Raw genomic sequence first — 22,688 nt, 5'->3', positions numbered from 1 at the left:
TTTGAAAATTCGATAAAATTTAAAAATTTTGAAAATGAAATATAAAACTATAACTTTTATTATGATTTTTAAGATTTCATAATTTTCGAAAAATAACTTCTATTTGTTAATACATTAGAAATACAACGAGATTAGTGAATATCAATAATTCTGCTATTTATAAAAAATTGTTATATTTTGTTTCTTTTTGAATAAAAATATTATTAAAAACATGTTTAATAAATAATACAAGCAAACAAATGAATATGTTTTATGTGTTTCCTTCTTCTAATGATTGAATAATCTTTTGATAATGTTCTAGGTAGCAAGAGACAATGTTAGAGACATTTTCATCCTCAACTGAGTCTAAATATTCTTCAAGTGTTTCAGAATAATCATTTTCGTTAAGACATTCAATAAGATTTCTGATTTCCTGTGAAAATGATGATTTTTCTAGCAAAATATCAATGGTTTCGAATGGGAGGATATCTCCATCTGGATTCAGTTCTGCAAATTCAGCAATTGAACTACCAACAGACAAAATCGTCTGAACAGCAAAATCTGGAGGTAATTTAATTAGACAATGGTGAATTATTTTAATGGCGCATACCTTGACTCTTAAATTTGCATTTTCGAAGATTTCAAATAACAAATTAATAAATCTTGAGTCAGAAATGAAATTTTCATCAAGCAATGATCTATCTATTAACCAAAACAAGAGTTGAGAAGTTAATATGACTCTAGAATCTTCGACATTGAAGATTTCCAAGAGAAAATCTAAATTTATAAATTGAGTAACTATGTTTGGTTCAATATCTGTTTTAATAAGAAGAATCATTAGCTGTAGATATGGCGTAACGATTTCAGGATGGTTTAAATCAACGAATTTGAAACATTTTGGCAAAAGTGTTGGATTTGATTGGAATTCTATGACAGACATACATGTATCTATGTATTTCCTGTTGTTTCTTACGATATAATAAGAAATCCACATATAAAAATATCCAATTTCGTAATTTACAGTGGAAACTGACAAAGATTTGTTAATTATCTTTACACATGATGTATACCCAATAGCATTCTTTGATATAGTTGTTAGAAACTTCAAACATTGCAATGGAAATATGGATATCGGTAAAAAATCAAAATCTTGTGAAGCAAGATAGAACTTATCGATATTATTTATGTAAGTTAGAACATTTTCGATGATTGCAAGGAGCGCATTTAAATTTTCTCGATCATTTTGTTTTGAAACTAAAGAAAATAAGTGTGAAAGTAGGGAATTTTCATGGATTTCATTAGCTACAACTTCTATTTTGGAAATAATTCCTAGAATTTGAAGAATATATTGATCTATTTCCTCATTTTGCATCGTAAATTCAATTAATTTAATGAAAAATCCTTCTTTTGCAAATATATTAGGATTTTTCAGTGAATTAATATCGATTGATGATAAAAAATTTGCAAATGAACGTACTTTGTTAAAATCAATTTCTGAATTATTGACAAATTCTTGAATAAATGAGACAATTTGTGACTCATAGTAATCTTCTTCATCAAAATCCTCATTCTTGATTGATGGTGGAGTATTTGGATCTTCTCCCTCTTTGTAGAAAAACTGCAGCTGAAAAAAAAAAGTCATTTTATTCAGAGATGTTATATCAAACAAAGCTATTTGCCATATGAACATAAAAACTTAAATATACTTAACAAGAATTTTATATTATCACACATCCATTATATAGGATGTTATTCTATATGAAATGGGATGATTCGAGAAAGAACACCTCGCCAGTTAAACATAATGTAAGTATGCACGTTGAAACAAACTTAGAGATTCTAATTGAATTCTCAATATCAATATTCCATGTTGTTCCTGATTTCTTCTATAAGTGAACTCATCTGGATCTATTTTGACATATATTCTATGGATGTGTTACAGAATTAATCATCATAAAAGTTTAAAAATATAAAATATTTTTTAGGATAAAAATAAAAGTATGCGATAGTTCATTAGTTAATGATAAAACTATCAATGAGTTGATGTGCATGTTTTGAAATAGTTCAAAACATTATTGCTATTGCCTTCTTTAGCATAATGAATTGAATTATGCCCTTCATCATCTTCTGCAAATATATCTGCACCATGATCAACAAGAATTTTTGCAATTTCTTGTAAATCACGGAAAGAGGCCATATGAAGTGGTCGAACGCTAAAGTTATCTGGAGTGTTAACATCTGCACCTGCTTTGATTAAGGTTTCAACCATTTCTTTATTTGCATTTAATATTGCATAACAAAGAAGCGATTTACCATCTTGCAATTTTGCATTGACATTTGCTCCATGTGCAATTAATAAATCAATCATTTCTTTGCCCTTGGATTCGAGCTTAAATGCATGGAAAAGTGGTATCATGCCATCCTTATCTTGAGCTTCGATATTGGCTCCATGAGAAAGCAAAGCTTCTGCAGCTTCCTTTGCAGCTTCTTTCACAGAAATATGAAGTGGAGCGAGTTTAAATATGTCTTCAGCTTCAATATTTGCTCCTTGATTAATCAATAATTCAATTGCGTCTTTACTGTTACCGCATGCCGCATAATGAAGTGGCGATCTTCCCTCAATTTCTCTTACATTGACATTTGCTCCAAGTGAAATTAGATTCTTAATAATAGTACAGTTATTCTTCATTGCGGCATAATGCAAGGCAGTTGTTCCACGTTCTGATTTTGCATTGAAGTTTGCTCCATGGGAAAGAAGATATTCGCTCAATGATGCAAGTTTGAACAATGGAGAATAAACAAAGAGAGTATCGAGATCATTTGTTACATCCAAATAGAGGGCGTATATTGGGAAGTTTGAATTGATCAATATTCCTTCCATCAAATCAATTTTGAGACCACTTGTCATCTTCAAGAATAATGCCAGTTCAAAGTTATGAGCATTAATAGCATATATCATGCATTTTTGATCTGGTCTTCTTTCATGCATGCATTCAGTCAAGATATCCTTATTTCCGCCTAAGCATGCAAGATGGAGACATTTCATGGTGATCTTTGATTTGAATTCTGATCTTAAATAATTAAAGCACTGAAGAGATCCATGATAACAACATAATTCAAGAAGAGATAGAGGACTTTCCGGATAATATTCATGACACAATGCTTGATTCTTATCAAATCCTTTCTTCTTTGTGAAAGAAATCATTGCATTAATGTCATCTTCCATAATAGCTCGATATAATGTGTTCTCCTCATGAACTTCTAATGTGTAGTGCATTTTATCGAAGTAGCTAAATAAAGGTTTCAACTTTTGATGAACAATAATTCCATATTCTTTGTAAAAGAAGTAGTGTATTATAGGATGGATAATATTGATCTTATCTGGGTGGTACTCTTCATAAATCTTCTTGAATATGGTCCAATACGATCTGGAATAGCGAATATTGTACAGCATAGCAGCAAATATGTGGAATATGACTTCTGAGGGCAAGAATAACTTTGAATCAATCAACTTGGTTTTGATTGCATTATATAGTTTGTTAATTTCTTCTTGGTCAAAAGTTTTTAAGTTGTATAATTCGATGAACTCATCACTATAGCCATTATTCTTATCCAAGAGTTCTAGGGCAGTATCATGACTAGACTTTTCTCCAGACATCACTAAAAATGATGTGTAAAATCCAGATAACTTTGAATGTAGAAAATTGAATGAAAAATGATACTTCTATTGAAAATCAGAATTGAATGATTAGAAAACTGTTGACAAACAGCACATTCAAGTAATAATGATGATAGAAACATGTACAATGGTTTACATAACCTTTGAGTTTTGAGGATAAATTGAGCATCTTACGGGGTTCGGAAAATGTAGTCTAAATTGAAGCAGAAGCATTCACCTATTAATGTATGTCTGCCATATATCCGATATTTTCAAATTAGGAGGAAATTGAGATTATTTTTTTTATTACAATATTTTGACTTTAGCGCTTCAGAATTTGTCAAGTATTTGTTATTTTATACTCAGAAATCACAATCATTGGGCCAAATTTGATTTAACGATATAAATTTTGGCAAATATCTTACATATAAAGCATTTTAAAACGAGAAATATACAAACAATCTTCAGTTTATTCATATTAACAAACAAAAAATCTATAATTTTATTCCATATCAATTTCGGTATCAAAATTAGTAAAAATGAGGGCAAAGACAAGGGAACAGATAACCTGTACTATACCATCATAAAACAACCCAACGTGCTGGTGCAATTTTATGATTTCTGGGAAAGATAAAGGTCTGAAAGTTGTCCAAAGCGTTGTACACGTAGAATAGAGCTGAATAGCAATAGCAAGTAGTATTTTGACTAAATCAGACCCTTTTACGAAGAAAGTGGCAATGACAAGAAGAATTATTCCGAAAATCGAAAGAAATCCAATCAATGGCAATGCAAAAATCAGTGCTTCGGAGTCCGGATATTCATTAAATCCATCGATGATGTAAAATGGCTGATGTCTAGGCGTAAAAAGTGGAAAAACTGAAATAAATAACAAAAATGAAAACAAAACGAAGAATGAGAAACATAATGTTGGTAGCAAATTGGAAAATGGGTAATAAGAAAGCGCAATTGTTGGAACAGCAGCGTAATATATGGCTAGAAATAGAGAATAAGAAATTTGTCTGTAAATATTAATAAAATCGTTAGATGCTTGCTTAATTACACTTGGATTAAATGCAATTACAGCAAACATTCCGATGATAAGCGCCATTGATGATGTGAAAGACTTTCTACATAAATAATACTGAATTATGAGAATCATGAAAGAAATAAAGGTAATATTAAGCATATTATTTCGTAAATAAACTAATGGTGTTATGTCTGAGTCCAAATAATATAAATTCGAGTAATAACGAGAAAATTGAAAACCTTTTGTTTTGAATACGTAAGAAAATGTTGAATTATTGGATGGAATTACTGTAGAATACATTGTAATCGGCTTTGTTTTGTTTGCGTCTATATTAAATTGAAATGTTGTACTTAATGTTGAAACTTGATGAGTATTACCAGTTGTTCCAACTAAATGTTGTATACTTACTGGAATATTCGTTATCTTTAATTTCTCATTGTGAGTGCCGATGATTTCCAGTTTGTAATGAAGAGGTTTTGGAATTTTTTCACTAAAATATAGTTCAAATTCTACAGAATCTGTATTTGGACCATTATTTAAGAGAATTAATGAAGTATTCCTTTTAGAAAAATGTATATCAACAGATGATAAAACGTTCTGAGCGTAAAATAGTCCAAATATCAGAGAAAATACAATCACAACAGATATAACAACCATCATTACATAAGATATTCTCTGTTTTCGCTCGATAACATTTGGAGCATACTCAGAAATTTCGACATCTTTTAATTCATTCATTTATGTCACTTTTCAATTCATTGAAGTGCCTATAGAATTAAGACAAATAAATAAGATAAATAGAATCATTAGGCTCCAAATATGAATGATATGAATGAATAATAACAATCATATCATGTGATTTATTGATCTGCAGTGCGAAGATATATATTTGATCATATATAATTTGGGGCCTCAGGTGGCTTCGCTTGCCCTTCGGGTAAGCACGCCACCTTCGGCCAAATTAAATAATTTTTTGAAAAATTGACAAGAATTGCTACGATTCTGACAAAATAACATTAAACATTAGAAATATATTTTTATAGATCGAATGCAGCCACAATTAAATTAGAATCTAAACCCATTTTCCTACGTAAAGTCTCCCTATAGAGGTATGCTGACTGGAATAAGGTCAATTTTTTCTCTTAACGTCATTTTTAATGGCCACGTCTAGAGCTAAGCATAACATTATTTTAGATCATCATTAAGCTTGAACCTAAGAAGCAAATATTTAAAAAATTGGCGGAATAATATTCAAAATTTTTCAAAGAGGACAGATTTTTAAATGTCGAAATTTATCTTATTAATGAATTTAAATGAAAAGCATAATTATAAAACATTAAGATTGAACAGAGGACAGAAATTGTAAATTAAATGAACAAAATTGATGACATAAGAATACATAAGTTTGATATTCTTGCAAAGAAGCTGCATAACGTCACACAAAGAATGAGAACGTTTATTGAAGTCTTCAAATAAACATTAAAGAAAATAAAATTATAAAACAATAATATTTAAAAGAAATGAGTAATCTTTTCGGTAAAAAAATTTTCAACTAACTTGGTAGAATCGGGCAATCACATTATCTCTTCAGGGTTGGAAATTTTGCATTATTAATTTATTATATATATATGTTGAAAATATGAGAGAAAAGGGTAAATTTTTTGAAAAGGGTAAACACTTCTAGTGTGATACTGAAGCGAGGGCGCCAAAAAGTGACAGAGTGAGAGACATGATGGAAAATCTTTACTTTTACACTTCTCATTCAAGTATTTTACTAATATAAATCATACTTTATCAATGCTTAGTACTATTCTTTTTTAAAAAAAGGATAATAAGGACGATATTTGTGATTTAAAATAATTTTTAAAAATTCACCTTTAACTCATCACTTTGTGAGATATAAAAAGCATTCGCAATACTCATTCTGTTTAATTGATCAACTCAAAATTCCAAAAAAATTCAAAAATTGAAAAATGAAAAAATCAATTTTGAAAAAAATTTGGAAAATCAAAGTATTATATAATTAATCAAATCATCAAATGGAATCGTTTTTACTAATAAAAAACTTCTAATTTTTGATTTTGATATCATATTTAATAAAAATTCATTCTATAATTGATGTAATGTCATGATTGAATCATTTATTGTTGTTGCAAATATTATTTCCATAACAAAATTCTTATTTTAAGATAGTAAAATAATAAAGTTTTTATTTCAACAACAACAAGTAAATAGATGAATGGAAACGTACTATATTCGCATAAATGTAGTAACTATCGTCTAGATTTGAGTTATGACTATTCCAATCAAATCATAACGATTATATGCAGTGCTGTGCACTCATTATAGAGATCATCGTAATTTATAAGTAATTTATATATAAAAGCCGTCTTTTAGTAACTTTTTCTATAATCAAATTATTTGAATATGTTTCATAAGCGAAATAAGAACTCAAAATTACGAGGAATTCTGTCGTTGCATTTTCGAGATGCAAAATTTGGATTTTTAATGTATTGCTTTGGCAAGTGCAATCTTGATGTTTTATCCATGTAGGAGTTGATTTTAAATTGCATAATGCTGGAGAATAAGAATACTATATAGGATAGTTGCTAATTGGTGTAATAAATTAGGCTACACCAATCAGTAACCTAAATGTTTGAAATATTAAATAAAATGACATTTTATTTTACTATTGTATATTGACATTTTGTTTTATTTACATATTAGTAACTACTTTCTTTATTAACTTGTGAAAACTCTCTCAATTTACATGAACAATTCTTTCCGAAACATTGTATATGATATAATCATTAATATTGCATGTAAGAACGCTTTTCAGTACTTTCCAATTGGAATCAACTCCTTTGTTTCTTTTATTCTTTCCTTCCGACCACTTAAAAGATCTAATTTTGTGTCACTTATAAGATATAGCATGGAGCATTTTGAAGAGCAGTTTGTCCATCGTTATCTTTTTCATTGATATTTGCACCATGTGAAATAAGAAGTTCAACTGTTTCTTTACTATTATTTTCTGCTGCATAATGAAGAACTGTTTGTCCATCGTTATCTTTTTCATTGATATTTGCACCATGTGAAATAAGAAATTCGATATATTCTTTACTATTAGATCTTGCTGCAATATGAAGAGCTGTTGCTCCATTATTATCTTTTTCATTGATATTTGCACCATGTGAAATAAGAAATTCGATATATTCTTTACTATTAGATCTTGCTGCATAATGAAGAGCTGTTTGTCCATCGTTATCTTTTTCATTGATATTTGCACCATGTGAAATAAGAAGTTCAACTGTTTCTTTTCTATTATTTTCTGCTGCATAATGAAGAGCTGTTTGTCCATCGTTATCTTTTTCATTGATATTTGCACCATGTGAAATAAGAAGTTCAACTGTTTCTTTTCTATTATTTTCTGCTGCATAATGAAGAGCTGTTTGTCCATCGTTATCTTTTTCATTGATATTTGCACCATGTGAAATAAGAAGTTCAACTGTTTCTTTACTATTATTACTTGCTGCATAATGAAGAACTGTTGCTCCATCGTTATCTTTTTCATTGATATTTGCACCATGTGAAATAAGAAGTTCAACTGTTTCTTTACTATTATTACTTGCTGCATAATGAAGAATTGTTGCTCCATTTTTATTTTTTTCATTGATATTTGCACCATGTGAAATAAGAAGTTCAACTGTTTCTTTTCTATTATTACTTGCTGCATAATGAAGAACTGTTGTTCCATTTTTATTTTTTTCATTGATATTTGCACCATGTGAAATAAGAAGTTCAACTGTTTCTTTACTATTATTTTCTGCTGCATAATGAAGAGCTGTTGTTCCATATTTATCTTTTTCATTGATATTTGCACCATGTGAAATAAGAAATTCGATATATTCTTTACTATTAGATCTTGCTGCAATACGAAGAGCTGTTGCTCCATTATTATCTTTTTCATTGATATTTGCACCATGTGAAATAAGAAATTCGATATATTCTTTACTATTAGATCTTGCTGCATAATGAAGAGCTGTTTGTCCATTATTATCTTTTTCATTGATATTTGCACCATGTGAAATAAGAAGTTCAACTGTTTCTTTACTATTAGATCTTGCTGCATAAGGAAGAACTGTTTGTCCATATTCATCTTTTTCATTGATATTTGCACCATGTGAAATAAGAAGTTCAACTGTTTCTTTACTATTATTTTCTGCTGCATAATGAAGAACTGTTTGTCCATATTCATCTTTTTCATTGATATTTGCACCATGTGAAATAAGAAGTTCAACTGTTTCTTTACTATTATTTTCTGCTGCATAATGAAGAGCTGTTTGTCCATCGTTATCTTTTTCATTGATATTTGCACCATGTGAAATAAGAAATTCAGCAGTTTCTTTACTTTTAAATCTTGTTGCATAATGAAGAACTGTTTGTCCATCGTTATCTTTTTCATTGATATTTGCACCATGTGAAATAAGAAGTTCAACTGTTTCTTTTCTATTAGATCTTGCTGCATAATGAAGAGCTGTTTGTCCATATTCATCTTTTTCATTGATATTTGCACCATGTGAAATAAGAAGTTCAACTGTTTCTTTACTATTATTTTCTGCTGCAATACGAAGAGCTGTTGCTCCATATTTATCTTTTTCATTGATATTTGCACCATGTGAAATAAGAAGTTCAACTGTTTCTTTTCTATTAGATCTTGCTGCATAATGAAGAACTGTTGCTCCATTTTTATCTTTTTCATTGATATTTGCACCATGTGAAATAAGAAGTTCAACTGTTTCTTTTCTATTATTACTTGCTGCATAATGAAGAACTGTTGCTCCATTTTTATCTTTTTCATTGATATTTGCACCATGTGAAATAAGAAGTTCAACTGTTTCTTTACTATTAGCTCTTGCTGCATAATGAAGAGCTGTTTGTCCATCGTTATCTTTTTCATTGATATTTGCACCATGTGAAATAAGAAGTTCAACTGTTTCTTTACTATTATTTTCTGCTGCATAATGAAGAGCTGTTTGTCCATCGTTATCTTTTTCATTGATATTTGCACCATGTGAAATAAGAAGTTCAACTGTTTCTTTACTATTATTTTCTGCTGCATAATGAAGAGCTGTTTGTCCATCGTTATCTTTTTCATTGATATTTGCACCATGTGAAATAAGAAGTGCAACTGTTTCTTTTCTATTATTACTTGCTGCATAATGAAGAACTGTTGTTCCATATTTATCTTTTTCATTGATATTTGCACCATGTGAAATAAGAAGTTCAACTGTTTCTTTACTATTAGATCTTGCTGCAATACGAAGAGCTGTTGCTCCATTATTATCTTTTTCATTGATATTTGCACCATGTGAAATAAGAAGTTCAACTGTTTCTTTTCTATTATTACTTGCTGCATAATGAAGAACTGTTGTTCCATTTTTATTTTTTTCATTGATATTTGCACCATGTGAAATAAGAAGTTCAACTGTTTCTTTACTATTAGATCTTGCTGCAATACGAAGAGCTGTTGCTCCATTATTATCTTTTTCATTGATATTTGCACCATGTGAAATAAGAAATTCGATATATTCTTTACTATTATATTCTGCTGCATAATGAAGAACTGTTGCTCCATTTTTATCTTTTTCATTGATATTTGCACCATGTGAAATAAGAAGTTCAACTGTTTCTTTTCTATTAGATCTTGCTGCATAAGGAAGAACTGTTTGTCCATCGTTATCTTTTTCATTGATATTTGCACCATGTGAAATAAGAAGTTCAACTGTTTCTTTACTATTATTTTCTGCTGCATAATGAAGAGCTGTTGTTCCATATTTATCTTTTTCATTGATATTTGCACCATGTGAAATAAGAAGTTCAACTGTTTCTTTTCTATTATTACTTGTTGCATAATGAAGAACTGTTTGTCCATCGTTATCTTTTTCATTGATATTTGCACCATGTGAAATAAGAAATTCGATATATTCTTTACTATTATATTCTGCTGCATAATGAAGAACTGTTGCTCCATTTTTATCTTTTTCATTGATATTTGCACCATGTGAAATAAGAAGTTCAACTGTTTCTTTTCTATTATTACTTGCTGCATAAGGAAGAGCTGTTGTTCCATATTTATCTTTTTCATTGATATTTGCACCATGTGAAATAAGAAGTTCAACTGTTTCTTTACTATTATTTTCTGCTGCATAATGAAGAACTGTTTGTCCATCGTTATCTTTTTCATTGATATTTGCACCATGTGAAATAAGAAATTCGATATATTCTTTACTATTAGATCTTGCTGCAATATGAAGAGCTGTTGCTCCATTATTATCTTTTTCATTGATATTTGCACCATGTGAAATAAGAAATTCGATATATTCTTTACTATTAGATCTTGCTGCATAATGAAGAGCTGTTTGTCCATTATTATCTTTTTCATTGATATTTGCACCATGTGAAATAAGAAGTTCAACTGTTTCTTTACTATTAGATCTTGCTGCATAAGGAAGAACTGTTTGTCCATCGTTATCTTTTTCATTGATATTTGCACCATGTGAAATAAGAAGTTCAACTGTTTCTTTTCTATTATTACTTGCTGCATAATGAAGAACTGTTGCTCCATTTTTATCTTTTTCATTGATATTTGCACCATGTGAAATAAGAAGTTCAACTGTTTCTTTTCTATTAGATCTTGCTGCATAATGAAGAACTGTTGCTCCATCGTTATCTTTTTCATTGATATTTGCACCATGTGAAATAAGAAATTCGATATATTCTTTACTATTAGATCTTGCTGCATAATGAAGAGCTGTTTGTCCATCGTTATCTTTTTCATTGATATTTGCACCATGTGAAATAAGAAGTTCAACTGTTTCTTTACTATTATTTTCTGCTGCAATACGAAGAGCTGTTGCTCCATATTTATCTTTTTCATTGATATTTGCACCATGTGAAATAAGAAGTTCAACTGTTTCTTTTCTATTAGATCTTGCTGCATAATGAAGAACTGTTGCTCCATTTTTATTTTTTTCATTGATATTTGCACCATGTGAAATAAGAAGTTCAGCAGTTTCTTTACTATTATTTTCTGCTGCATAATGAAGAACTGTTTGTCCATATTCATCTTTTTCATTGATATTTGCACCATGTGAAATAAGAAGTTCAACTGTTTCTTTACTATTCAAATATGTTGCTAAATGAAGAGCTGTTGTTCCATTATTATCTTTTTCATTGATATTTGCACCATGTGAAATAAGAAATTCAGCAGTTTCTTTACTTTTAAATCTTGTTGCATAATGAAGAACTGTTTGTCCCTTATTATCCTTTTCATTGACATTTGAAACCTGTGAAAGAAAACATTCACATAAGGATGGAGTATCAAACATTGTTGAATAAAAGAAACATTTGTAAGTATCTTTAATTTGATCGAAATAAACTAAAAATGATTCGATGTTCTTATATTTTCCGCAATATTCTAAATTGATCTTTATATTGTATTCATTCATCAAGAATGTAACAAAATTAATGTTGTGTGAAATAATTGCATATTTCATGCATTCTTCATTTGGTGTTTGATGTTTCAAACATTCATTGATGATTTCTGCATTTCCTCCTAAAAATGATAATTGAAGACATTTCTCAGAAATTTTTGTGTCAAATTTTGTTATTAATAACTTGAAACAATCAACAGCTCCATGGTAACAACATAATTCAAGTAATGAATATCCTTCATAAGATTCTGGGAAAAATTTGCTATAAAATTTTTGATCTTCGTCAAATCTTTCGCTTTCAATGAAGTAGATGAATCTTTCTTTATCATCATCCATAATTGCTCTGGGAATTGTATTTTTTGCATAAATATCGAGATCTTCATATTGAGTTATTTTGAAATCATCGGATTCGTCTAATTTAATTCCAAATTCTTTGTAAAACAGGAAGTTTGAAATATGTTCAACTTTGACATATGTGACATTATAAGCATCATATACGAGTTTGGCAAGATATAAATATGACTTTATATAGCGATTATTATATGGGATTATATCTAAAATATCTTTGATTATATTTTGTGGTCGATAATTCTTTGAATCAATCAATTCGGTTTTGATCATTTTGTAAATTGAGTTTAATTCTTCTTTGTTTTCCGTTTTCAGTTGATACAATGCAATATATACATCGATGTAGTATTTACATCTGCTTCTCAATTCAATGTATTCAATTTGATGAAGGTCTTGCTCAGACATTAAAAAATTTAAAAATAAAAATTCCATAAAAATTTTCGATTTTTTTTTCCACGATTCAATTTTTTTTCCATTAAAAAAAGGCACAGTGCATCTCCAAAAAATTAACATTTTAACTTTTGCAATAAACAGAAATTCATCAAAAGTGACAGCTCTCAATTTTTTGACATTTGTAAATTCTAAATTGAATGAGAAAAATGAAATAATACTAAGCATAATACAATATTCTAGATTTAATTATAATTAGGAAAAAGTTAGTTTTGAGAGTACTTTTCATAGGCATATAGAATGAAATCTTCTGAAAAATAATATCACATAAACTCATATTATTTTCTAATATATAACTCTTTTATATAAAAATCAAATTCAATGATCTTAAAAGCGAAGGATAAACCTCAAAATTTACGAATATAATGCTTATCTATCATAAAACCATATGAAATATCAATTTTTGCTTTACGCCTAATTTTTGACGACAATTAGCAAAAAATGTTAAATGTTAACACTCAGTCCATTTGAATATGAAAAATAAAATTGACTTTGATTAAATGTTTTTATTTATCATGCAATTCTTCTTGCGACCAAAGATTTGAATAAAATTTCAAAAAATAAGATAGCTTAAAAAATAATATACGGTAGTGTTTACTAATAGATGAATAGTATATAAATTCTATTAAAATGGATTTGATCCAAAAAAATATATAAAATTTGATCATAAATAAAATCGTTTTAAATTACTTCTTCATTTAAATTATAACAATTATTTTTGGTTTTATATTTTTTTGGATCAAATCCATTTTAATAGAATTTTTATACTATTCATCGATTAGTAAACACTACCGTATATTATTTTTTAAGCTATCTTATTTTTGAACTTTTATTCAAATCTTTGGTCGCAAGAAGAATTGCATGATAAATAAAAACATTTAATCAAAGTCAATTTTATTTTTCATATTCAAATGGACTGAGTGTTAACATTTAACATTTTTTGCTAATTGTCGTCAAAAATTAGGCGTAAAGCAAAAATTGATATTTCATATGGTTTTATGATAGATAAGCATTATATTCCCACTCATTATATTCGTAAATTTTGAGGTTTATCCTTCGCTTTTAAGATCATTGAATTTGATTTTTATATAAAAGAGTTATATATTAGAAAATAATATGAGTTTATGTGATATTATTTTTCAGAAGATTTTGCGTTCTTCTTCAAAATTTTATTTTTTATTAAAAAGAATCTTTACGAAATATACATTTACTTTAATTAATATTTAAAAACGTGCTCTATCAAAAGTTCCAAAAATTCAATATTTTAGCTTTTCTGAGGTGTCACTTTTGATGAATTTCTGTTTACAACACTTTATAAAATGGAACTCATGAGGAAAGGAAAAAAAATTGGAACTTCATTTGTGAACAATCATTTATATAAGGAGAAATATGAAAGAATAGATATCAAATAACATCCGGAAACATGCATTGTTTTGAAATGCATGTATTACACAGCAATAATTGAACGAGTTTCTATTTATTCCAGAGGCGATTAGAGGATCAATCAAAGACGAATAACAATCCACACCACAAGAGATTCTTGTGCTCAGAAAAGCCGAGTTCCCAATTATTGGCTGGCCATAAATTCTCACGCATTGAAGCATTTTCAAACCCTGGAAAGCACCAATTCCAATGTTGGTGACAGAAGGAGGAATGATAATAAATCTCAAATTCACAGCACTCGTGAAGGCATATTCATTGATGACTTTTGTTTCATTTCCGAGAGTCATAACCTCAACAGACTGATAATTAAGATTTAAGATATTCTCCAATTCTATAGTCAAATTTTTCAAGTTAGGACAATCATCTATTACTTCTGATGGCATTTTAATAACACTCTTTGGAATTCTCAAATAAGTAAGACTCTTCATATGAAAAAAAGGAGTACCTTTAAATTCAATGCATAATCCTGGAATAATTATTTCTTGTAATCTTGAGAAACAAAAACAATCGAAGCTAATAATTTTCACAGTACTCTGAACATAATATGTACCATTAATTTGCGCAGGGTATGCATATAAAATAGTTTCATCATGGCTAAGCAATGCTTTCTCAACAATCGAATAAGATATAGATTCGCCACCAAATATCTCAATCAAATTTGGAGTGCATATAAAAGCATATGGATGTAGCATTGTTAGAGATGATGGTAAATATATATATTTACAATATGCGTAAATGCAAGCACATGAGCCTATTGACAGTAAACCTTCATTAAATCTCAATTCATTGCCTTGATAATATGAAAAACATCCATATTCCATTGATTCACCATTAATATGCCTTAATGATGATGGAAATGAATAAGATGATACTGAATCAACTTCACAAAAAGCTGAAATACCTAAAATCTCAAGTTTTGACTTTGTGGGAAAAATTACACGTGACAATGAATAGCATTTTGCAAAACAAAAAGATCCAATATTTTCAAGGGAGCTACAGTTAGATAAATCAACTTCCGATAGATGAGTGCAGTGATAGAACGAATAGTGACCAAGATATGTAAGTGATGATGGACTTTCGAAAGAAACTTTTCTTAATGTTTGAATTGATTTTAATGCAAAATATTGATTAGACGTACCATTAGCAATACTTACGATATCTCTTGGAACAGTATATTCAGATACTGAACTTCCAATATCTACAAGTGTCAACGACATTCAGAATTATTTACATTTGAAATAAATGTCACCTTTTATATGATTTATTCCTTTTTTCCTTGTGAATAGACTTTTGCGGGCATGATGTCTGTTGAAATTATGAGCTATTGCTTTTTAATAGTATTGAAATATAAGCTTAAACCTGATCAGGATCGATCCTAAATTTATCAAAATTAAGACTTGAAAATCGGAGTGTTAGAATGGTGATGATAAAGGTGTTGGATGTTTTTAAGTCTGGACGCTGTTTTATCTTAATCATATTAGAGTATCGCAAAGTTTCAAATTCTACAATTAATAACAGTCAAAAATGGAAATGCTATTAGAATTAAAGGGTAACAGTGAGCCGGTGGATTGTAGCTGATTACATTGAATTCAATCGTGTTAATTTATTATTATACTGATCTATGTTTTGTATATGGTTTACAGTATTTTCGTACCAGGAATGACTATAATAGCAATTGTGAATGACTATGCTTATAAAAAAAAGATATAAAAATAATTTTTTTTTTTATAATTATGATACTGTAAAAACTTAGTTTAATACTTGAGAACTAACTGTTCATTAATATACTTTTTCCTAGCTTAACAAATTTAAGCTGGTTTCTTAATTTCCTTATAGCAGATAAAGATGCCAGCAGCGATGAATGCTGTGACGAGGATACCGACGACGATACGGATAGCCAAGATCTTGCCCTTAGCAATCTTTCCGAGGCATTGGTCGTCAGCTTTGTAAGAAAATGTGTTTGATGGGCAGGATCCGAAGAATGGGCCTTCGCTATCACCCATGACGCATTCCTTAGAAGCATGGCACCAAACGCAGCTCATATTCGGTTGTGTGGAAACGCATTTCTCGCACCATGTTCCGGATAAGAGTTTGCAGAATGTTGTGTTAGCTTCGTAGCGTGGCCATGGCGTTGGAGATGGTGGCGGGACTGGTTGGTTGCAAACTGTTGTATTGTAGTAGAAATATTTGGCGTCGCATGTTGATTTTGAAGCTTCGTAGCATGTGCCAGATTCGCCACTAGCCATACACCAACCGCAGTTTCTATCAGCAAAGTGAGATGTGCATGTATCACAGTCTTTGTAATTTCCGCACTGATCACCTGGAAGTGGTGTTGGATATGGTGTTGGTTCTGGTGTTGGAGTTGGAAGTGGTGCTGGGCCTGAGCATGTAGCAGCTGGACCATAATAAAAATCGCCTGTGCATTTGGATTTGTCGTCGATATACATACATTTGTTTGATGATGGGCAATAGCCACATTTTCTATCTGCAAAATGCGTTATACATATTTGGCAATTATCGCTGTATAATTGCTCGCAGTCAGTTGAGTTAAAACAGCTGGACGAGCGAAGAAAGAGCGTGAACATATTATAAATAATGGTCCCTAACCGCTCCTCTGGATTTAAACTACCTCCTTAGAATATGGAAATAAGATATCCATAGTATGTATTGCATTTTTTGTCTATGAAATCTGGCCATAATCCTACAAATTCAAATTCTGGAATAATAAATTTGCGTTTAAAATGAAATTTCATTGTAAAATCGCTTTATAACTATATGATGAATACGACTCACAAAATTATGGGCATAATTTGATTTTTGCAAAATATATTCCGTGTAAAGTTCGGAATATGAATATGCACCTAAGAATATCTGGATCAACATATATATAGCACATTAATTGTTCACTAAGAATATGTAAAGGGGATTTATGAAGAATTCAAAGTTTCAAAATTTCAAATCTTAGATAAGACTGTAGTCCGAAGTTTTACACTGTGTTCAGCTATTTCCGGTATGTGATCAGTGTGACTAACTGAAATTAGCTGGATTTCTCACATTCTCATTAAGAATCTGAGAATTCGAGAGATATGAATGAACAAAATTTACAGGATTTTATTCAGCAATATATAAACAATTTTTACGGTTAGTATTGCAAACAAAATACATCACAATTATAGAATTGGCTCTTGAATTTGGTTATTTTTAATTGGTTTCTTGCGTAATATTGACAAAAACGCATATATCCAAACAATTAGCAGAAGGACTGCTGGAGCACAACCAATTATTGGGAAAGCGTAATTATGACGGAAAACACCGATATCTTCTGGCTTAACGGTTGATATAGATCCACTATAGTATAGAGGATTCATTAGCTTTGTTTTGCCATATGCTGTAATGTTTGCGTAGCCCTTTAAGTCATCATTTTCGGTTTCCAATCTAAAAATGATAGGATTAAGAATTTCTCTGGAAGCGTTGTAATTATATTTACCCTTAAAAGAATAATCAACGCGATTCAAGATCATGTTATGAATATAAACTAATACCTTATCGTTTGCCATATTGCAATCGATCTTAAAGTTCTTGATTAATGCAGGTGGTGCAAAGAATATACATTCGTCAATATTTCGAGCAGATGTATCCCAATGATGATTTAACGTATCATTAACGACAACAGTAATGCCTGTCATACATGCAGACCGAAGTATACTAGCGTATGAAAATCCGATGCACTGGTCTTTCTTTAATACGACAGTTATTTCTGCATTTCCGGTAGGGAATCTATACGCTGGAAAATCCATGTTGAAAGGATGATGAGATGTACCAATTGGCTGTGCGTAAGAGATAGGCACTCCTGCTGGTGCTTCAGTTAAGGCGATAATAAAATCATGGTGCCAAGGTGAGAGTATCGTAAAATTCATATCCTCTTCAGCACATTGCCTAATAGTATTTATTGTGTGACCGACTTTCTTGATAAGTTGACTTGAGCATGAGGCAAAAGATATAAAATAAAACATTGAGAATTTATGACGATTATTATCAATTCAAATAAAAAATGTTTGAGCAGTGGAGACTTTCAATTGCACAAAACGATTTTCCTTTATTTGTCGAACTTAGCCAATTACAGAATATAGAAACAGTAAAAGGTGGTGGCCAAATTCGAGTCCGTGACTACATATTCGATGATTTAAACATTTTTTTTTATTGCATTTTCTATCGACGTCCTATATTTGTAGAACATTGCTTATCAGAAGGAGTTAATGTAAACATTACTACTTCTAATGGTTGGTCGCCATTATTCATTGCAATTGCGCTTGAATATGCAGAAATTGTCGAAATTTTAATATTTTACGGAGCAAATATCAATACACCAAATAAATACGATATAACACCCCTCCAATTTGCAATTCAAATGAAAAATATCGAAATAGTCAAAATTATTTTGAAATCGAGACAACAAGTTACAGATTTAGCAAATACTTTGGCATCAGCTATAGTTTACGATCAAACTGAGATTGTAGAAATATTAATTAAAATGGGAGCAGATCCATTTACGATGACTAAAAAGGGAGTACCTGCAATTCAACTAGTGTCACCTACTCAGATCAACATTTTACACGCATTTTCTAATAGAGAATCTGATGAAGATAGTTGTTCTTATGAAGAGTCATACGAAGAAGAAATTTCGGAACCAGAAGAACCACAAAAGGCCGAAGAAAAAGAAACAACAGAAATGAAAGAAGATGAAAATACTGAAAAACAGTCAGAAACAAAACAAGAAATTCCTAATTTTTCACCTGATTCAATGTCATTGAATGAGCTATTAGAAATGGTCAAGGTTAAGCCTTTTCCACCTATTACACCAACATATCCAATAGAATTTTTATAAAAATTGTATGTATTTTTTTTCCTTGAAATAATTACTCCTGATATTTGTAAACTAACGCACCTTTTGCCACCTTAATTTGTTTATATCATTTTATTAGGTAGCAAAAAGATCCTCAGAAAAGTGTCTGATAGTTAAGGGGATATCCCCTAAATAAAATACATATTTGATATCGAGAACTTGCTTCCACTCATTATTTAACTTTCATTGAAAATATGAGGGGGAATAACCCCGCCACTTCCCAAAAATTTTTAAATGAATCCAAAAGAATTTATTGGCTTAGAAGAAGCTAATATAAATAATGCAAAAGAATTCGAACAGCTTGTTAAAGAAGCTCAAGAGGAATCAGAGGAAGAAATTACACCAGAATCAATACAGAGAAATATAAGTTTAAATCAACCTCCCATTCCCAAAGTTGTCAACATTGTTGCATGTGTAGATTACGGATGCAAACTTGACCTTCTTAAGATTACATCTTCAACAAGAAATTCAGAATATAATCCGATTCGTTTCCCTGCTGCTACGCTAAGGAACAAAGAACCAAAAGCCACAGCTTTAGCTTTTAAAAACGGAAAAGTTAATATCGTAGGATGTAAAAGCGCTGATATAGCATTAAAAGCTGCACGTTGCTTTGGTAGATTATTCAAAAATATCGGCATTAAAGACGTTAAAATCAAATCATTCTCAATAGCTAACATGGTTGCAACAATGGACTGCAAATTCCCGATACATCTTGAATCAATTGCTTCATCGCCTGGTCATATTAAATTTGCTACATACAATCCTGAAATTTATGCAGGTTTGATTTATAGATTGGCTAGTCCAAAGACGACTTTAATGATATACGTTTCAGGTAAAATTATTATCACTGGAGCTAAATCAGAAGAAGAATTAAAAGCCGCATCTGCATTTATTTATCCTATTCTTAGATTGTTTGCTAGCACAGAACCGCCAGCTGCTTAATTTAATCCAATTTTGTTTATTAAATTTCTATTGTTTCCTTTATAAATACTATTTTCCACTATAGAGTATATCAAGAGCCAATTTCATTCATTTTTAGTATGATTTTTTGCTATTTAAAATGATATCTTTTTATTTATTGGAAGCATTATCCTGGCTACATTGTTTTAGTACTAAAAAGATATTACAATGTGAATGAGTTCGTATTTTTAACTTATATAGGATGAAAAACTCAATTGAGAATGCAAAACTATGAGTAAAATCTATTCATTGACTAAATTTATTTTTTAAAATATGTAAGTATGCTAATGAAGCTTGTTTACTTTTTCCTTCTGTTAAAAAACGGTGACGAATAAGTAAACGGGTATTAAAAATGTGCGCCTGTGTTATTCCTGCACAAGAAAGAGAAAACTATAAAAACGCTTTTGATGCTTTTGATGAAGATAGAGATGATATGATTACAAAAGATGTCCTTGGAAAGCTCCTTAGAGCACTCGGATTCAATCCATATCCAGAAGAAGTAGAGGATATGATTGCTGATGTTGGTGCTGATAAGATAGACTTTGATTCATTTATGTACCTTGTATCAAAACATGCTCGTGAAGCTGATCCAGAAAAGGAATTAGTTGATGCATTTAGAGTTTTCGATAAAGAGGGAACTGGAAAGCTTCCAAAGGATCAGGTTCGTCAAATTCTTAGAAGTCTCAAACAACCATTTACAAATGAACAGATTGATGAATTATTTAGCAAGACTGGAAAAGATCAAAACGTTGATTATGCTCAGCTCGTTCAGATTATGCTTACATTTTAAATATGATTTATTTTTAAAGGAACATAATACCTATTTTTTTATATCAAGTAAAGAAAACATTCATTTGGAGATTGCTATGTTATTTTTTGAGCAAAAATCTAGTTCAATCAAAAATTCTTGGATATTAGCATCTTCACTAATATTGATGTAAATTCCTATCATTGAAGAGCATCCAATGCTTTAAATGCGTTTCTACACTATCAATTTTGTATTACTAATAATTAAAACTCATTTTTAATATTTTTATGAAATGAAAATTTGCGAATTTGATCTGAAATCAAGAAATAATGGAACACCCATATTGTTATTGTTTGTTTTCTGCGAGCTGCATTAGCAGGATATATCTGAAAACGGATGGTCGATATTGTGTTGTTGTAAAATCTGAGGTCTGAAAAATAAAATTTTCATAATCCAAAAAATGGGATGTGGAACACCTTTCCTTATTGGTGGCTCAATGGCCACATCAACAACATTGATCATGCTGAATAAACATGTCATGCAAAACTATGGTTTTAGATGGCCAATCTCATTATCTACCTTCCATTTCTTCTGCACATGGGGAGTTCTTGAATTACTCTGCAGATTAAAGTTCTTCGAACGTGCCACAGCTATGCCTCTCAAAATGAGAATTACATGCGCTTTTGAAAGTGTAGCCGGCATTATCTTTGCTAACTTCTCACTCAAGCTCAACTCTGTTGGATTTTACCAATTGACGAAGCTTCTTTGTATCCCAGCAATGGTCGCTACAAACTACTTTTATTATCACAAGAAGACACCTTTCAGAACCCTTTGCACCCTCGGCGTATTACTTCTTGGTGTTGCATTATTCACAGTCAACGAAGTAAGTGTAAATCTTAACGGTTCAATTGTTTCTGCAATTTACATTTTCTTCAACGTTATCTTCCAAATCCAGACAAATGTTATCTCTAATACTTATCACATCAGTGGCCCATCATACCAGCTTGCAAACTCCCTTCCAATGACCATAATCAGCTTCTTCTGCGCCGTTTTCTACGAATTCTTTGGCGATAACTCAATTTTGAAGCACGAGTTCAAAGGACCAGAGCTCTTCTGGACATTCATGACAGGCATGATCGCTGTTTGGGCAAATGTTTTCGGAATTTCAATTATCGGCAAAGCTTCACCAGTTACATTCCAAGTCGTTGGCCATGCAAAGACAATCCTTATTTTCGTCTTCGGCCTTATTTTCTTGGACAAGAACGTTGAAGAAACAGCTGATCAAAAATTCAAGAAGATTTGTGGTTTAACACTTGGTATGATTGGTACAATTGCATACTCTATCTTCGAAATGCAAGATAAGGCCAAGGCTAAGCAAGAAGAAGCAAGAAAAGCTAATAATCAGATTGAAGCTTCCCCAGATGATCTCGAATTAAGTGAAAAGTTCGCTAATGCTGATGATGATGCAGTCGAAGTTCCGGATGAGGAAGAAGAAAAGAAAGAAAACTAAAAATCTATCAAAATTTTTTGTATGTTAACATCAGATGTATTATCAGAGATGATAATATAATAAAACACTTTTATTACTAAATTTAATACCTTTTTTGGTCTATAAATGCTAAGTTTATCGATTATTGCTGATTTTTCGAGGCTATGCAAATCATTTGCACAATGACGTT

At 30.4% G+C, this 22,688-nt stretch overlaps 11 protein-coding genes across 11 annotated transcripts, besides 2 other annotated features; 4 read left to right on the top strand and 7 right to left on the bottom strand.

Annotated features, from left to right (window-relative positions):
• Positions 1-245: 245 nt before the first annotated feature.
• Positions 246-1,669, bottom strand: TVAGG3_0937170 (armadillo (ARM) repeat-containing protein family; the record flags this gene model as incomplete). Its single annotated transcript, XM_001329385.1, has 1 exon — positions 251-1,669. One exon carries the CDS (start codon positions 1,667-1,669, stop codon positions 251-253), a length of 1,419 nt encoding a protein of 472 aa, XP_001329420.1.
• A 312-nt stretch (positions 1,670-1,981) lies between these two features.
• Positions 1,982-5,718, bottom strand: TVAGG3_0937160 (spectrin binding; the record flags this gene model as incomplete). The annotated part of the gene is made up of 1 exon (XM_001329386.1): positions 2,012-3,025. The coding sequence occupies one exon, from the start codon at positions 3,023-3,025 to the stop codon at positions 2,012-2,014; it is 1,014 nt and encodes a 337-aa protein (XP_001329421.1).
• A 1,864-nt stretch (positions 5,719-7,582) lies between these two features.
• On the bottom strand, positions 7,583-12,052 carry TVAGG3_0937150 (Ankyrin repeat family; the record flags this gene model as incomplete). The annotated part of the gene is made up of 1 exon (XM_001329387.1): positions 7,583-12,052. One exon carries the CDS (start codon positions 12,050-12,052, stop codon positions 7,583-7,585), a length of 4,470 nt encoding a protein of 1,489 aa, XP_001329422.1.
• A 367-nt stretch (positions 12,053-12,419) lies between these two features.
• Positions 12,420-12,910, bottom strand: TVAGG3_0937140 (spectrin binding; the record flags this gene model as incomplete). Its single annotated transcript, XM_051252785.1, has 1 exon — positions 12,420-12,910. A coding segment is annotated over one exon (491 nt), but the record flags the coding sequence as incomplete, so codon positions are not given.
• Positions 12,911-13,030: 120 nt separating this feature from the next.
• Positions 13,031-13,066: a mobile genetic element.
• Positions 13,067-14,227: 1,161 nt separating this feature from the next.
• Positions 14,228-14,265: a mobile genetic element.
• Positions 14,266-14,280: 15 nt separating this feature from the next.
• Positions 14,281-15,615, bottom strand: TVAGG3_0937110 (ribonuclease inhibitor domain-containing protein; the record flags this gene model as incomplete). The annotated part of the gene is made up of 1 exon (XM_001329388.2): positions 14,329-15,615. The coding sequence occupies one exon, from the start codon at positions 15,613-15,615 to the stop codon at positions 14,329-14,331; it is 1,287 nt and encodes a 428-aa protein (XP_001329423.1).
• Positions 15,616-16,118: 503 nt separating this feature from the next.
• TVAGG3_0937100 (uncharacterized protein) lies at positions 16,119-16,983 on the bottom strand (the record flags this gene model as incomplete). The annotated part of the gene is made up of 1 exon (XM_001329389.2): positions 16,207-16,983. One exon carries the CDS (start codon positions 16,981-16,983, stop codon positions 16,207-16,209), a length of 777 nt encoding a protein of 258 aa, XP_001329424.1.
• A 585-nt stretch (positions 16,984-17,568) lies between these two features.
• Positions 17,569-18,411, bottom strand: TVAGG3_0937090 (uncharacterized protein; the record flags this gene model as incomplete). The annotated part of the gene is made up of 1 exon (XM_001329390.1): positions 17,569-18,411. The coding sequence occupies one exon, from the start codon at positions 18,409-18,411 to the stop codon at positions 17,569-17,571; it is 843 nt and encodes a 280-aa protein (XP_001329425.1).
• A 38-nt stretch (positions 18,412-18,449) lies between these two features.
• Positions 18,450-19,283, top strand: TVAGG3_0937080 (spectrin binding; the record flags this gene model as incomplete). Its single annotated transcript, XM_001329391.1, has 1 exon — positions 18,450-19,283. The coding sequence occupies one exon, from the start codon at positions 18,450-18,452 to the stop codon at positions 19,281-19,283; it is 834 nt and encodes a 277-aa protein (XP_001329426.1).
• A 252-nt stretch (positions 19,284-19,535) lies between these two features.
• TVAGG3_0937070 (DNA-templated transcription, initiation) lies at positions 19,536-20,243 on the top strand (the record flags this gene model as incomplete). Its single annotated transcript, XM_001329392.1, has 1 exon — positions 19,536-20,243. One exon carries the CDS (start codon positions 19,536-19,538, stop codon positions 20,241-20,243), a length of 708 nt encoding a protein of 235 aa, XP_001329427.1.
• A 361-nt stretch (positions 20,244-20,604) lies between these two features.
• TVAGG3_0937060 (calcium-binding protein family) lies at positions 20,605-21,121 on the top strand (the record flags this gene model as incomplete). Its single annotated transcript, XM_001329393.2, has 1 exon — positions 20,614-21,051. One exon carries the CDS (start codon positions 20,614-20,616, stop codon positions 21,049-21,051), a length of 438 nt encoding a protein of 145 aa, XP_001329428.1.
• Positions 21,122-21,463: 342 nt separating this feature from the next.
• On the top strand, positions 21,464-22,638 carry TVAGG3_0937050 (carbohydrate transport; the record flags this gene model as incomplete). The annotated part of the gene is made up of 1 exon (XM_001329394.2): positions 21,470-22,519. One exon carries the CDS (start codon positions 21,470-21,472, stop codon positions 22,517-22,519), a length of 1,050 nt encoding a protein of 349 aa, XP_001329429.1.
• Between the last annotated feature and the right edge of the window lie 50 nt (positions 22,639-22,688).

This window comes from Trichomonas vaginalis, chromosome I (assembly GCF_026262505.1).
Source record: "Trichomonas vaginalis G3 chromosome I, whole genome shotgun sequence".
Taxonomy (NCBI): Eukaryota; Parabasalia; order Trichomonadida; family Trichomonadidae; genus Trichomonas; species Trichomonas vaginalis.
The sequence above is the reverse complement of the archived record's forward strand: the minus strand, read 5'-3'. Positions and strand labels throughout refer to the sequence as shown.